General features: G+C 44.5%; 1 protein-coding gene across 3 annotated transcripts in view; it reads right to left on the bottom strand.

Annotated features, from left to right (window-relative positions):
- Positions 1–18,025, bottom strand: part of prdm6 (PR domain containing 6) — a 96,398-nt gene that overhangs the window by 45,361 nt on the left and 33,012 nt on the right. For all 3 annotated transcript variants that reach the window (XM_061888134.1, XM_061887995.1, XM_061888065.1), the window contains exons 5-7: positions 5,058–5,185; positions 2,651–2,775; positions 2,234–2,570 (exon numbers count right to left, since the gene is read on the bottom strand). In XM_061888134.1, the coding sequence (XP_061744118.1) occupies positions 2,234–2,570; positions 2,651–2,775; positions 5,058–5,185 (590 nt within the window). The remainder of the gene's footprint in view (positions 1–2,233; positions 2,571–2,650; positions 2,776–5,057; positions 5,186–18,025) is intronic.

Genomic DNA, 18,025 nt, shown 5'->3' with positions numbered 1-18,025 from the left:
ACATGATATCTCACACACAGGTAAGGACGCTACAGGATTGCTTGTATCACACATGATATCTCACACACAGGTAAACAGGCTGCAGGATTGCTTGTATCACACATGATATCTCACACACAGGTAAGGACGCTGCAGGACTGCTTGTATCACACATGATATCTCACACACAGTTAAGGACGCTACAGGACTGCTTGTATCACACATGATATCTCACACACAGCTAAGGACGCTACAGGATTGCTTGTATCACACATGATATCTCACACACAGGTAAACAGGCTACAGGACTGCTTGTATCACACATGATATCTCACACACAGGTAAACAGGCTGCAGGACTGCTTGTATCACACATGATATCTCACACACAGGTAAGGACGCTACAGGATTGCTTGTATCACACATGATATCTCACACACAGGTAAACAGGCTGCAGGACTGCTTGTATCACACATGATATCTCACACACAGGTAAGGACGCTACAGGATTGCTTGTATCACACATGATATCTCACACACAGGTAAACAGGCTGCAGGACTGCTTGTATCACACATGATATCTCACACACAGGTAAGGACGCTACAGGACTGCTTGTATCACACATGATATCTCACACACAGGTAAGGACGCTACAGGATTGCTTGTATCACACATGATATCTCACACACAGGTAAACAGGCTGCAGGACTGCTTGTATCACACATGATATCTCACACACAGGTAAACAGGCTGCAGGACTGCTTGTATCACACATGATATCTCACACACAGGTAAGGACGCTGCAGGACTGCTTGTATCACACATGATATCTCACACACAGGTAAGGACGCTACAGGATTGCTTGTATCACACATGATATCTCACACACAGGTAAGGACGCTGCAGGACTGCTTGTATCACACATGATATCTCACACACAGGTAAACAGGCAGCAGGACTGCTTGTATCACACATGATATCTCACACACAGGTAAACAGGCTGCAGGACTGCTTGTATCACACATGATATCTCACACACAGGTAAGGACGCTGCAGGACTGCTTGTATCACACATGATATCTCACACACAGGTAAGGACGCTACAGGACTGCTTGTATCACACATGATATCTCACACACAGGTAAACAGGCTACAGGACTGCTTGTATCACACATGATATCTCACACACAGGTAAGGACGCTGCAGGACTGCTTGTATCACACATGATATCTCACACACAGGTAAGGACGCTACAGGACTGCTTGTATCACACATGATATCTCACACACAGGTAAACAGGCTGCAGGACTGCTTGTATCACACATGATATCTCACACACAGGTAAGGACGCTACAGGACTGCTTGTATCACACATGATATCTCACACACAGGTAAGGACGCTACAGGACTGCTTGTATCACACATGATATCTCACACACAGGCAAGGACGCTACAGGATTGCTTGTATCACACATGATATCTCACACACAGGTAAGGACGCTACAGGATTGCTTGTATCACACATGATATCTCACACACAGGTAAGGACGCTACAGGACTGCTTGTATCACACATGATATCTCACACACAGGTAAGGACGCTACAGGACTGCTTGTATCACACATGATATCTCACACACAGGTAAGGACGCTACAGGATTGCTTGTATCACACATGATATCTCACACACAGGTAAGGACGCTGCAGGACTGCTTGTATCACACATGATATCTCACACACAGGTAAACAGGCAGCAGGACTGCTTGTATCACACATGATATCTCACACACAGGTAAACAGGCTGCAGGACTGCTTGTATCACACATGATATCTCACACACAGGTAAACAGGCTACAGGACTGCTTGTATCACACATGATATCTCACACACAGGTAAGGACGCTACAGGACTGCTTGTATCACACATGATATCTCACACACAGGTAAGGACGCTACAGGATTGCTTGTATCACACATGATATCTCACACACAGGTAAGGACGCTACAGGACTGCTTGTATCACACATGATATCTCACACACAGGTAAACAGGCAGCAGGACTGCTTGTATCACACATGATATCTCACACACAGGTAAACAGGCTGCAGGACTGCTTGTATCACACATGATATCTCACACACAGGTAAGGACGCTGCAGGACTGCTTGTATCACACATGATATCTCACACACAGGTAAGGACGCTACAGGATTGCTTGTATCACACATGATATCTCACACACAGGTGCGGTCCTGACCTGTCAGGGTTCTGGGGGCAGACGTGCATCTGGAGCAGGATCCTCTGGGTGAAGGTCTTGAAGCACTGGCCACACTTCCAGAGGTGCCAGTCACTGAACTCGCTGCTGAGCTGGCTGGTGGAGGTGGGACTGGCCAGGACTCGCTGGTTCTTGGAGCCCAGCTGGCCGAAGGAGGACTCGGAGTGGAAGGGGGCGGCGCTCTTGTCCAGCACGGAGAAGCTTCTGGCGCAGGGCGTCTGGGGGAAGACCATGGAGGACGGGGGCTTGCCGTTCTTGTTGAAGGCCTGCAAGGACTCCTGGCGGGTCATGGCCTCCACCACCGAGGCGGGAACGTTGACTGAGGAGCACAAGCACACCAGGTCTTCATCCCCGGCCCGGGCTGACACACACACACACACACACACAATCCTTTCTCACGGTTTTCATCCTGAGCCACACACTGCAGCGGGATACCGAAGAAGGAGGTGTAGGAGTCGTTGTACCACACCAGCAGCTCGCTGCCCCGCGGGATGTCCATGCACGCCCGGTAGAAGATGCTGGACCTGCGACACACACACACACACACACACACACACACACACACACACACACACACACCATCATCATTGTCCCACCCGTGCTGTAAATCAAAGAAACACTTTGAAGACTGCAGCTTCCATCAAGTATCAAAAAGAAGTAGGCCTGCTGGAGGGGGCGTGGCCTCTTTGTGTTTCCTTGAAAAAGTTTCTATCAGCAAATGTCATTTCCTGTCTTGCCTGCGTCCAAATGTTGATTCCCAGTGAAAGGCTGAGAAGAAAGTTGTGCAGCAGATCACAGATGACTTACCTGGCTTGAAACACCTTCTACTACTAACTTATCTGCTCAATTAAAACTCTTTCATTCCAGAGTTTATTTTATTTGTTTATTTTTTTCCTATAGCTGTTGACAACAACAAAATAAAAGGTTGTGCCTGTCAATCATCACATGTAACTTCATCATTAATGATGAACTAAATGAACTACAATTGTGAAGGACTTGATCAATAGAATCATTTTAATTTGCATCTCTTTCAAACATGCTAGCCTCTGAAAGTACTGTATTTCCTTGAATAGCCGCCAGGTGTATAGTATGCACCTGCCTTGAATTACTGCCGGGTCAAACTCGCGTCGCTAAATAATTAGCGCATGCTTAGTATTACCGCCGGGTCAAACTCGTCACGTCAGGAGTGACACTTCACCTGTCATCATTTTCAAAATGGAGGAGGCTGATTTCCATCATTTGAAATCGCATAAAGGGAAGAAGATTAAGAACTATTCAGTAGGATTTAAGGTGCAAGCTATTGAATATGCTAAAAAGAACAGTAAGCAGCTATGTTTTATTAATATACCGTAGCTGCGTGTGCCAAATATGAGTCATTAAATGACTCCCACCTCCTGGTAGTAGAGGGCGCTAGTGGTCTTTCTTGCGACTACTCGGCTGCAGAAGAAGTGAAACAAAAGGTGTGTTCTTACCTGTACTGCACCACCATCATCATCATCATGTACTGTGAGAACTACCACAGGTGTGTTCTTACCTGTACTGCACCACCATCATCATCATCATGTACTGTGAGAACTACCACAGGTGTGTTCTTACCTGTACTGCACCACCATCATCATCATCATGTACTGTGAGAACTACCACAGGTGTGTTCTTACCTGTACTGCACCACCATCATCATCATGTACTGTGAGAACTACCACAGGTGTGTTCTTACCTGTACTGCACCACCATCATCATCATGTACTGTGAGAACTACCACAGGTGTGTTCTTACCTGTACTGCACCACCACCATCATCATCATGTACTGTGAGAACTACCACAGGTGTGTTCTTACCTGTACTGCACCACCATCATCATCATGTACTGTGAGAACTACCACAGGTGTGTTCTTACCTGTACTGCACCACCATCATCATCATGTACTGTGAGAACTACCACAGGTGTGTTCTTACCTGTACTGCACCACCACCATCATCATCATGTACTGTGAGAACTACCACAGGTGTGTTCTTACCTGTACTGCACCACCATCATCATCATCATGTACTGTGAGAACTACCACAGGTGTGTTCTTACCTGTACTGCACCACCATCATCATCATGTACTGTGAGAACTACCACAGGTGTGTTCTTACCTGTACTGCACCACCATCATCATCATGTACTGTGAGAACTACCACAGGTGTGTTCTTACCTGTACTGCACCACCATCATCATCATCATGTACTGTGAGAACTACCACAGGTGTGTTCTTACCTGTACTGCACCACCATCATCATCATGTACTGTGAGAACTACCACAGGTGTGTTCTTACCTGTACTGCACCACCATCATCATCATCATGTACTGTGAGAACTACCACAGGTGTGTTCTTACCTGTACTGCACCACCATCATCATCATGTACTGTGAGAACTACCACAGGTGTGTTCTTACCTGTACTGCACCACCATCATCATCATGTACTGTGAGAACTACCACAGGTGTGTTCTTACCTGTACTGCACCACCACCATCATCATCATGTACTGTGAGAACTACCACAGGTGTGTTCTTACCTGTACTGCACCACCATCATCATCATGTACTGTGAGAACTACCACAGGTGTGTTCTTACCTGTACTGCACCACCATCATCATCATCATGTACTGTGAGAACTACCACAGGTGTGTTCTTACCTGTACTGCACCACCATCATCATCATCATGTACTGTGAGAACTACCACAGGTGTGTTCTTACCTGTACTGCACCACCATCATCATCATCATGTACTGTGAGAACTACCACAGGTGTGTTCTTACCTGTACTGCACCACCATCATGTTCTGCTCCCCACAGTGTCGAGCACAGCGGATGTAACGCATCCAGCTGGACTTGGACGGGTCGTTGCCATCCAGGAAGTGTAACAAAGTTCCCTCCGAGTCGTAGATCTGCAACACAAACACACTGAGTGAAGATGATAGTATTATTAGTACTGAGTGAAGATGATAGTATTATTAGTACTACAACACAAAGATACTGAGTGAAGATGATAGTATTATTAGTACTACAACACACACATACTGAGTGAAGATGATAGTATTATTAGTACTACAACACAAACACTGGGTGAAGATGATAGTATTATTAGTACTACAACACACACATACTGAGTGAAGATGATAGTATTATTAGTACTACAACACACACATACTGAGTGAAGATGATAGTATTATTAGTACTACAACACAAACACTGGGTGAAGATGATAGTATTATTAGTACTACAACACAAACACTGGGTGAAGATGATAGTATTATTAGTACTACAACACACACATACTGAGTGAAGATGATAGTATTATTAGTACTGAGTGAAGATGATAGTATTATTAGTACTGAGTGAAGATGATAGTATTATTAGTACTACAACACAAACACTGAGTGAAGATGATAGTATTATTAGTACTACAACACAAAGATACTGAGTGAAGATGATAGTATTATTAGTACTACAACACACACATACTGAGTGAAGATGATAGTATTATTAGTACTACAACACAAAGATACTGAGTGAAGATGATAGTATTATTAGTACTACAACACACACATACTGAGTGAAGATGATAGTATTATTAGTACTACAACACACACATACTGAGTGAAGATGATAGTATTATTAGTACTACAACACAAACACTGGGTGAAGATGATAGTATTATTAGTACTACAACACAAAGATACTGAGTGAAGATGATAGTATTATTAGTACTACAACACAAAGATAGTGAGTGAAGATGATAGTATTATTAGTACTACAACACAAACACTGGGTGAAGATGATAGTATTATTAGTACTACAACACAAAGATACTGAGTGAAGATGATAGTATTATTAGTACTACAACACAAACATACTGAGTGAAGATGATAGTATTATTAGTACTACAACACAAAGATACTGAGTGAAGATGATAGTATTATTAGTACTACAACACAAAGATACTGAGTGAAGATGATAGTATTATTAGTACTACAACACAAACATACTGAGTGAAGATGATAGTATTATTAGTACTACAACACAAAGATACTGAGTGAAGATGATAGTATTATTAGTACTACAACACAAACATACTGAGTGAAGATGATAGTATTATTAGTACTACAACACAAAGATACTGAGTGAAGATGATAGTATTATTAGTACTGAGTGAAGATGATAGTATTATTAGTACTACAACACAAACATACTGAGTGAAGATGATAGTATTATTAGTACTACAACACAAAGATACTGAGTGAAGATGATAGTATTATTAGTACTACAACACAAACATACTGAGTGAAGATGATAGTATTATTAGTACTACAACACAAAGATACTGAGTGAAGATGATAGTATTATTAGTACTACAACACACACATACTGAGTGAAGATGATAGTATTATTAGTACTACAACACACACATACTGAGTGAAGATGATAGTATTATTAGTACTACAACACACACATACTGAGTGAAGATGATAGTATTATTAGTACTACAACACAAAGATACTGAGTGAAGATGATAGTATTATTAGTACTACAACACAAACACTGGGTGAAGATGATAGTATTATTAGTACTACAACACAAAGATACTGAGTGAAGATGATAGTATTATTAGTACTACAACACAAAGATAGTGAGTGAAGATGATAGTATTATTAGTACTACAACACAAACACTGGGTGAAGATGATAGTATTATTAGTACTACAACACAAAGATACTGAGTGAAGATGATAGTATTATTAGTACTACAACACAAACATACTGAGTGAAGATGATAGTATTATTAGTACTACAACACACACATACTGAGTGAAGATGATAGTATTATTAGTACTACAACACAAACACTGGGTGAAGATGATAGTATTATTAGTACTACAACACAAACACTGGGTGAAGATGATAGTATTATTAGTACTACAACACACACATACTGAGTGAAGATGATAGTATTATTAGTACTGAGTGAAGATGATAGTATTATTAGTACTGAGTGAAGATGATAGTATTATTAGTACTACAACACAAACACTGAGTGAAGATGATAGTATTATTAGTACTACAACACAAAGATACTGAGTGAAGATGATAGTATTATTAGTACTACAACACACACATACTGAGTGAAGATGATAGTATTATTAGTACTACAACACAAAGATACTGAGTGAAGATGATAGTATTATTAGTACTACAACACACACATACTGAGTGAAGATGATAGTATTATTAGTACTACAACACACACATACTGAGTGAAGATGATAGTATTATTAGTACTACAACACAAACACTGGGTGAAGATGATAGTATTATTAGTACTACAACACAAAGATACTGAGTGAAGATGATAGTATTATTAGTACTACAACACAAAGATAGTGAGTGAAGATGATAGTATTATTAGTACTACAACACAAACACTGGGTGAAGATGATAGTATTATTAGTACTACAACACAAAGATACTGAGTGAAGATGATAGTATTATTAGTACTACAACACAAACATACTGAGTGAAGATGATAGTATTATTAGTACTACAACACAAAGATACTGAGTGAAGATGATAGTATTATTAGTACTACAACACAAAGATACTGAGTGAAGATGATAGTATTATTAGTACTACAACACAAACATACTGAGTGAAGATGATAGTATTATTAGTACTACAACACAAAGATACTGAGTGAAGATGATAGTATTATTAGTACTACAACACAAACATACTGAGTGAAGATGATAGTATTATTAGTACTACAACACAAAGATACTGAGTGAAGATGATAGTATTATTAGTACTGAGTGAAGATGATAGTATTATTAGTACTACAACACAAACATACTGAGTGAAGATGATAGTATTATTAGTACTACAACACAAAGATACTGAGTGAAGATGATAGTATTATTAGTACTACAACACAAACATACTGAGTGAAGATGATAGTATTATTAGTACTACAACACAAAGATACTGAGTGAAGATGATAGTATTATTAGTACTACAACACACACATACTGAGTGAAGATGATAGTATTATTAGTACTACAACACACACATACTGAGTGAAGATGATAGTATTATTAGTACTACAACACACACATACTGAGTGAAGATGATAGTATTATTAGTACTACAACACAAACACTGGGTGAAGATGATAGTATTATTAGTACTACAACACAAAGATACTGAGTGAAGATGATAGTATTATTAGTACTACAACACAAAGATAGTGAGTGAAGATGATAGTATTATTAGTACTACAACACAAACACTGGGTGAAGATGATAGTATTATTAGTACTACAACACAAAGATACTGAGTGAAGATGATAGTATTATTAGTACTACAACACAAACATACTGAGTGAAGATGATAGTATTATTAGTACTACAACACAAAGATACTGAGTGAAGATGATAGTATTATTAGTACTACAACACAAAGATACTGAGTGAAGATGATAGTATTATTAGTACTACAACACAAACATACTGAGTGAAGATGATAGTATTATTAGTACTACAACACAAAGATACTGAGTGAAGATGATAGTATTATTAGTACTACAACACAAACATACTGAGTGAAGATGATAGTATTATTAGTACTACAACACAAAGATACTGAGTGAAGATGATAGTATTATTAGTACTGAGTGAAGATGATAGTATTATTAGTACTACAACACAAACATACTGAGTGAAGATGATAGTATTATTAGTACTACAACACAAAGATACTGAGTGAAGATGATAGTATTATTAGTACTACAACACAAACATACTGAGTGAAGATGATAGTATTATTAGTACTACAACACAAAGATACTGAGTGAAGATGATAGTATTATTAGTACTACAACACAAAGATACTGAGTGAAGATGATAGTATTATTAGTACTACAACACAAAACATACTGAGTGAAGATGATAGTATTATTAGTACTACAACACACACATACTGAGTGAAGATGATAGTATTATTCAGAGGTGGGTAGAGTAGCCAGACATTGTACTCAAGTAAGAGTACTGTTACTTTAGAGATGTATTACTCAAGTAAAAGTAAGGAGTAGTCACCCAAATATTTACTTGAGTAAAAGTGATAAGTATGTTGTGAGAAAACTACTCAAGTACTGAGTAACTGATGAGTAATCTGTTTGTTTAATGATCACGGCAACAAGTAATGCACAAAAACATAGCAATGAGAAAATTCAGAGGCAGGACTATCTCTAAAGCAACTAAAACAATAATATATATTAAATAGTAATACATTAAATAAAAAACTCCTGTGTGATCTGCCACCTTATTGAGGTAGAGGAGTTTGTGTGTCCCAATGATCCTAGGAGCTATGTTGTCTGGGGGAGTTTGTGTGTCCCAATGATCCTAGGAGCTATGTTGTCTGGGGGAGTTTGTGTGTCCCAATGATCCTAGGAGCTATGTTGTCTGGGGAGTTTGTGTGTCCCAATGATCCTAGGAGCTATGTTGTCTGGGGGAGTTTGTGTGTCCCAATGATCCTAGGAGCTATGTTGTCTGGGGGAGTTTGTGTGTCCCAATGATCCTAGGAGCTATGTTGTCTGGGGAGTTTGTGTGTCCCAATGATCCTAGGAGCTATGTTGTCTGGGGGAGTTTGTGTGTCCCAATGATCCTAGGAGCTATGTTGTCTGGGGGAGTTTGTGTGTCCCAATGATCCTAGGAGCTATGTTGTCTGGGGGAGTTTGTGTGTCCCAATGATCCTAGGAGCTATGTTGTCTGGGGGAGTTTGTGTGTCCCAATGATCCTAGGAGCTAAGTTGTCTGGGGGAGTTTGTGTGTCCCAATGATCCTAGGAGCTATGTTGTCCGGGGGAGTTTGTGTGTCCCAATGATCCTAGGAGCTATGTTGTCTGGGGAGTTTGTGTGTCCCAATGATCCTAGGAGCTATGTTGTCTGGGGGAGTTTGTGTGTCCCAATGATCCTAGGAGCTATGTTGTCTGGGGGAGTTTGTGTGTCCCAATGATCCTAGGAGCTATGTTGTCTGGGGAGTTTGTGTGTCCCAATGATCCTAGGAGCTATGTTGTCTGGGGGAGTTTGTGTGTCCCAATGATCCTAGGAGCTATGTTGTCTGGGGGAGTTTGTGTGTCCCAATGATCCTAGGAGCTATGTTGTCTGGGGGAGTTTGTGTGTCCCAATGATCCTAGGAGCTATGTTGTCTGGGGGAGTTTGTGTGTCCCAATGATCCTAGGAGCTATGTTGTCTGGGGAGTTTGTGTGTCCCAATGATCCTAGGAGCTATGTTGTCTGGGGGAGTTTGTGTGTCCCAATGATCCTAGGAGCTATGTTGTCTGGGGGAGTTTGTGTGTCCCAATGATCCTAGGAGCTATGTTGTCTGGGGGAGTTTGTGTGTCCCAATGATCCTAGGAGCTATGTTGTCCGGGGGAGTTTGTGTGTCCCAATGATCCTAGGAGCTATGTTGTCTGGGGAGTTTGTGTGTCCCAATGATCCTAGGAGCTATGTTGTCTGGGGGAGTTTGTGTGTCCCAATGATCCTAGGAGCTATGTTGTCTGGGGGAGTTTGTGTGTCCCAATGATCCTAGGAGCTATGTTGTCTGGGGGAGTTTGTGTGTCCCAATGATCCTAGGAGCTATGTTGTCTGGGGGAGTTTGTGTGTCCCAATGATCCTAGGAGCTATGTTGTCTGGGGGAGTTTGTGTGTCCCAATGATCCTAGGAGCTATGTTGTCTGGGGGAGTTTGTGTGTCCCAATGATCCTAGGAGCTATGTTGTCTGGGGGAGTTTGTGTGTCCCAATGATCCTAGGAGCTATGTTGTCTGGGGGAGTTTGTGTGTCCCAAAGATCCTAGGAGCTATGTTGTCTGGGGGAGTTTGTGTGTCCCAAAGATCCTAGGAGCTATGTTGTCTGGGGGAGTTTGTGTGTCCCAATGATCCTAGGAGCTATGTTGTCTGGGGGAGTTTGTGTGTCCCAATGATCCTAGGAGCTATGTTGTCTGGGGGAGTTTGTGTGTCCCAATGATCCTAGGAGCTATGTTGTCTGGGGGAGTTTGTGTGTCCCAATGATCCTAGGAGCTATGTTGTCTGGGGGAGTTTGTGTGTCCCAATGATCCTAGGAGCTATGTTGTCTGGGGGAGTTTGTGTGTCCCAATGATCCTAGGAGCTATGTTGTCTGGGGGAGTTTGTGTGTCCCAATGATCCTAGGAGCTATGTTGTCTGGGGGAGTTTGTGTGTCCCAATGATCCTAGGAGCTATGTTGTCTGGGGGAGTTTGTGTGTCCCAAAGATCCTAGGAGCTATGTTGTCTGGGGGAGTTTGTGTGTCCCAATGATCCTAGGAGCTATGTTGTCTGGGGGAGTTTGTGTGTCCCAATGATCCTAGGAGCTATGTTGTCTGGGGAGTTTGTGTGTCCCAATGATCCTAGGAGCTATGTTGTCTGGGGGAGTTTGTGTGTCCCAATGATCCTAGGAGCTATGTTGTCTGGGGGAGTTTGTGTGTCCCAATGATCCTAGGAGCTATGTTGTCTGGGGGAGTTTGTGTGTCCCAATGATCCTAGGAGCTATGTTGTCTGGGGGAGTTTGTGTGTCCCAATGATCCTAGGAGCTATGTTGTCTGGGGGAGTTTGTGTGTCCCAAAGATCCTAGGAGCTATGTTGTCTGGGGGAGTTTGTGTGTCCCAAAGATCCTAGGAGCTATGTTGTCTGGGGGAGTTTGTGTGTCCCAATGATCCTAGGAGCTATGTTGTCTGGGGGAGTTTGTGTGTCCCAATGATCCTAGGAGCTATGTTGTCTGGGGAGTTTGTGTGTCCCAATGATCCTAGGAGCTATGTTGTCTGGGGGAGTTTGTGTGTCCCAATGATCCTAGGAGCTATGTTGTCTGGGGGAGTTTGTGTGTCCCAATGATCCTAGGAGCTATGTTGTCTGGGGAGTTTGTGTGTCCCAATGATCCTAGGAGCTATGTTGTCTGGGGAGTTTGTGTGTCCCAATGATCCTAGGAGCTATGTTGTCTGGGGGAGTTTGTGTGTCCCAATGATCCTAGGAGCTATGTTGTCTGGGGAGTTTGTGTGTCCCAATGATCCTAGGAGCTATGTTGTCTGGGGAGTTTGTGTGTCCCAATGATCCTAGGAGCTATGTTGTCTGGGGGAGTTTGTGTGTCCCAATGATCCTAGGAGCTATGTTGTCTGGGGGAGTTTGTGTGTCCCAATGATCCTAGGAGCTATGTTGTCTGGGGGAGTTTGTGTGTCCCAATGATCCTAGGAGCTATGTTGTCTGGGGGAGTTTGTGTGTCCCAATGATCCTAGGAGCTATGTTGTCTGGGGGAGTTTGTGTGTCCCAATGATCCTAGGAGCTATGTTGTCTGGGGGAGTTTGTGTGTCCCAATGATCCTAGGAGCTATGTTGTCTGGGGGAGTTTGTGTGTCCCAATGATCCTAGGAGCTATGTTGTCTGGGGAGTTTGTGTGTCCCAATGATCCTAGGAGCTATGTTGTCTGGGGGAGTTTGTGTGTCCCAATGATCCTAGGAGCTATGTTGTCTGGGGGAGTTTGTGTGTCCCAATGATCCTAGGAGCTATGTTGTCTGGGGGAGTTTGTGTGTCCCAATGATCCTAGGAGCTATGTTGTCTGGGGGAGTTTGTGTGTCCCAATGATCCTAGGAGCTATGTTGTCTGGGGGAGTTTGTGTGTCCCAATGATCCTAGGAGCTATGTTGTCTGGGGGAGTTTGTGTGTCCCAATGATCCTAGGAGCTATGTTGTCTGGGGGAGTTTGTGTGTCCCAATGATCCTAGGAGCTATGTTGTCTGGGGGAGTTTGTGTGTCCCAATGATCCTAGGAGCTATGTTGTCTGGGGGAGTTTGTGTGTCCCAATGATCCTAGGAGCTATGTTGTCTGGGGGAGTTTGTGTGTCCCAATGATCCTAGGAGCTATGTTGTCTGGGGGAGTTTGTGTGTCCCAATGATCCTAGGAGCTATGTTGTCTGGGGGAGTTTGTGTGTCCCAAAGATCCTAGGAGCTATGTTGTCTGGGGGAGTTTGTGTGTCCCAAAGATCCTAGGAGCTATGTTGTCTGGGGGAGTTTGTGTGTCCCAATGATCCTAGGAGCTATGTTGTCTGGGGGAGTTTGTGTGTCCCAATGATCCTAGGAGCTATGTTGTCTGGGGGAGTTTGTGTGTCCCAATGATCCTAGGAGCTATGTTGTCTGGGGGAGTTTGTGTGTCCCAATGATCCTAGGAGCTATGTTGTCTGGGGGAGTTTGTGTGTCCCAATGATCCTAGGAGCTATGTTGTCTGGGGGAGTTTGTGTGTCCCAATGATCCTAGGAGCTATGTTGTCTGGGGGAGTTTGTGTGTCCCAATGATCCTAGGAGCTATGTTGTCTGGGGGAGTTTGTGTGTCCCAATGATCCTAGGAGCTATGTTGTCTGGGGGAGTTTGTGTGTCCCAATGATCCTAGGAGCTATGTTGTCCGGGGAGTTTGTGTGTCCCAATGATCCTAGGAGCTATGTTGTCCGGGGGAGTTTGTGTGTCCCAAAGATCCTAGGAGCTATGTTGTCTGGGGGCTTTAAGCTCCCTGGTAGGGTCTCCCAAGGCAAACTGGTCCTAGGTGAGGGACTAGACAAAGAGCAGCTGGAAGACCTCTATGATGAACACAAACAAAGGACTCAGATTTCCTTCACCCGGACGCGGGTCACCGAAGGTGAAGCACGATGGCGAGCGCCTGGTGGCCAGACCTGTACCCATGGGGCCCGGCCGGGCACAGCCCCAAGAGGCAAGGTGGGTCCCCCCTCCAATGGGCTCACCAAGAGGCAACGTGGGTCCCCCCTCCAATGGGCTCACCAAGAGGCAACGTGGGTCCCCCCTCCAATGGGCTCACCACCCATAGCAGGGGCCCTAGAGGTCGGTGCAATGTGAGCTGGGCGGCAGTCGAAGGCAGGACACTTGGTGGTCCCATCCTCGACTACAGAGGCTAGCAGGGGCCCTAGAGGTCGGTGCAATGTGAGCTGGGCGGCAGTCGAAGGCAGGACACTTGGTGGTCCCATCCTCGACTACAGAGGCTAGCTCTTGGGACGTGGAATGTCACCTCACTGGGGGGGAGGAGCCTGAGCTAGTGCGCCAAGTAGAGACATTCCGGCTGGATGTAGTCGGACTCACTTCGACGCACAGCAAGGGCTCTGGAACCAGTTCTCTCGAGAGGGACTGGACTCACTTCGACGCACAGCAAGGGCTCTGGAACCAGTTCTCTCGAGAGGGACTGGACTCACTTAGACGCACAACAAGGGCTCTGGAACCAGTTCTCTCGAGAGGGACTGGACTCACTTCCACTCTGGCGTTGCCAGCAGTGAGAGGCGACAAGCTGGGGTGGCAAATCTTGTTGCCCCCCCGCTCAAAGCCTGCATGTTGGATTTTAACCCAGTGGACGAAAGGGTAGCCTCCCTCCGCCTTCGGGTGGGGGGACAGGTCCTAGTTGTTGTTTGTGCTTACACACCAAACAACAGTTCAGAGTACTCACCCTTTTTGAGTACACTGGAGGGAGAACTGGAGAGTGCTCCCCCGGGTGATTCCCTTGTCCTACTGGGGGACTTCAACACTATTGTTGGCAACCACAGTGAAACCTGGAGAGGCGTGATTGGGAAGAATGGCCGCCCGGATCTGAACCCGAGTGGTGTTTTGTTATTGGACTTTTGTGCTGGTCCCAGATTGTCCACAACAAACACCATGTTCAAACATAAGGGTGTCCATATGTGCACTTGGCACCAGGACACCCTAGGCCGCAGTTCCATGATCCACTTTGTAGTTGTGTCATCGGATTTGCGGCCTCATGTTTTGGACACTCGGGTAGAGAGAGGGGCGGAGCCTCCTACCGATCATCACCTGGTGGTGAGTTGGCTGTGATGGTGGGGGAGGATGCCGGACAGACCTGGCAGACCCAAGCGCATTGTGAGGGTCTGCTGGGAACGTCTGGCAGAGTCTCCTGTCAGAGAGAGTTTCAATTCCCACCTCCGGAAGAACTTTGAACATGTCACGAGGGAGGTGCTGGACATTGAGTCCGAGTGGACCATGTTCCGAACCTCTATTGTCGAGGAGGCTGATTGGAGCTGTGGCCGCAAGGTGGTTGGTGCCTGTCGGGGCGGTAATCCTAGAACCCGTTGGTGGACACCAGCGGTGAGGGATGCCGTCAAGCTGAAGAAGGAGTCCTATCGGGTCCTTTTGGCTCGAAAAAGTCAGTGAAGTGTGTTAAGTGCATGAAAAAGTCAGTGAAGTGCATGAAAAAGTCAGTGAAGTGTGTTAAGTGCATGAAAAAGTCAGTGAAGTGCATGAAAAAGTCAGTGAAGTGTGTTAAGTGCATGAAAAAGTCAGTGAAGTGCATGAAAAAGTCAGTGAAGTGTGTTAAGTGCATGAAAAAGTCAGTGAAGTGCATGAAAAAGTCAGTGAAGTGTGTTAAGTGCATGGAGAAGTCAGTGAAGTGTGTTAAGTGCTTGAAAAAGTCAGTGAAGTGTGTTAAGTGCTTGAAGACGTCCATGAAGTGTGTTAAGTGCATTGAGAACTCAGTCAAGTGTGTTAAGTGCATGAAAAAGTCAGTGAAGTGTTTTAAGTGCATGGAGAAGTCAGTGAAGTGTGTTAAGTGCATGGAGAACTCAGTGAAGTGTGTTAAGTGCATGAACAAGTCAGTGAAGTGTTTTAAGTGCATGGACAAGTCAGTGAAGTGTTTTAAGTGCATGGAGAAGTCAGTGAAGTGTGTTAAGTGCTTGAAAAAGTCAGTGAAGTGTGTTAAGTGCTTGAAGACGTCCATAAAGTGTGTTAAGTGCATTGAGAACTCAGTGAAGTGTGTTAAGTGCATGAAAAAGTCAGTGAAGTGTTTTAAGTGCATGGAGAAGTCAGTGAAGTGTGTTAAGTGCATGGAGAACTCAGTGAAGTGTGTTAAGTGCATGAACAAGTCAGTGAAGAGTGTTAAGTGCATGAAAAAGTCAGTGAAGTGTTTTAAGTGCATGGACAAGTCAGTGAAGTGTTTTAAGTGCATGGAGAAGTCAGTGAAGTGTGTTAAGTGCATGAAGAAGTCAGTGAAGTGTGTTAAGTGCATGAAAAAGTCAGTGAAGTGTTTTAAGTGCATGGAGAAGTCAGTGAAGTGTGTTAAGTGCATGAACAAGTCAGTGAAGTGTGTTAAGTGCATGAAGAAGTCAGTGAAGTGTGTTAAGTGCATGGAGAAGTCAGTGAAGTTTGTCAAGTGCATGAACAAGTCAGTGAAGTGTGTTAAGTGCATGAAGAAGTCAATGAAGTGTGCATATCAGCAGGCATGAAGTGCATGAAGAAGCGACTCATGCAGTCATCTATCAGCTGATAATACACCCTTTTGTTTCTGGACCACTTCAGGACACACCCACCCTCTGATGTCATCACCTGACACCCTGTGATGTCATCACCTGACACCCTCTGATGTCATCACCTGACACCCTGTGATGTCATCACCTGACACCCTGTGATGTCATCACCTGACACCCTGTGATGTCATCACCTGACACCCTCTGATGTCATCACCTGACACCCTGTGATGTCATCACCTGACACCCTCTGATGTCATCACCTGACACCCTCTGATGTCATCACCTGACACCCTGTGATGTCATCACCTGACACCCTGTGATGTCATCACCTGACACCCTCTGATGTCATCACCTGACACCCTGTGATGTCATCACCTGACACCCTGTGATGTCATCACCTGACACCCTGTGATGTCATCACCTGACACCCTCTGATGTCATCACCTGACACCCTCTGATGTCATCACCTGACACCCTGTGATGTCATCACCTGACACCATCTGATGTCATCACCTGACACCCTGTGATGTCATCACCTGACACCCTCTGATGTCATCACCTGACACCATCTGATGTCATCACCTGACACCCTGTGATGTCATCACCTGACACCCTCCGATGTCATCACCTGACACCCTGTGATGTCATCACCTGACACCCTGTGATGTCATCACCTGACACCCTGTGATGTCATCACCTGACACCCTGTGATGTCATCACCTGACACCCTGTGATGTCATCACCTGACACCCTGTGATGTCATCACCTGACACCCTGTGATGTCATCACCTGACACCCTGTGATGTCATCACCTGACACCCTGTGATGTCATCACCTGACACCCTCTGATGTCATCACCTGACACCCTGTGATGTCATCACCTGACACCCTCTGATGTCATCACCTGACACCCTGTGATGTCATCACCTGACACCCTCTGATGTCATCACCTGACACCCTCTGATGTCATCACCTGACACCCTCTGATGTCATCACCTGACACCATCTGATGTCATCACCTGACACCCTGTGATGTCATCACCTGACACCCTCCGATGTCATCACCTGACACCCTGTGATGTCATCACCTGACACCCTCTGATGTCATCACCTGCCACCATCTGATGTCATCACCTGACACCCTGTGATGTCATCACCTGACACCCTCCGATGTCATCACCTGACACCCTGTGATGTCACCACCTGACACCCTGTGATGTCATCACCTGACACCCTGTGATGTCATCACCTGACACCCTGTGATGTCATCACCTGACACCCTGTGATGTCATCACCTGACACCCTGTGATGTCATCACCTGACACCCTGTGATGTCATCCCCTGACACCCTGTGATGTCATCACCTGACACCCTGTGATGTCATCACCTGACACCCTGTGATGTCATCACCTGACACCCTCTGATGTCAT

Source organism: Nerophis ophidion, linkage group LG01, assembly GCF_033978795.1.
Source record: "Nerophis ophidion isolate RoL-2023_Sa linkage group LG01, RoL_Noph_v1.0, whole genome shotgun sequence".
In the NCBI taxonomy this organism is placed as follows: Eukaryota; Metazoa; Chordata; class Actinopteri; order Syngnathiformes; family Syngnathidae; genus Nerophis; species Nerophis ophidion.
This window is presented reverse-complemented; position numbering and strand designations above follow the sequence as displayed.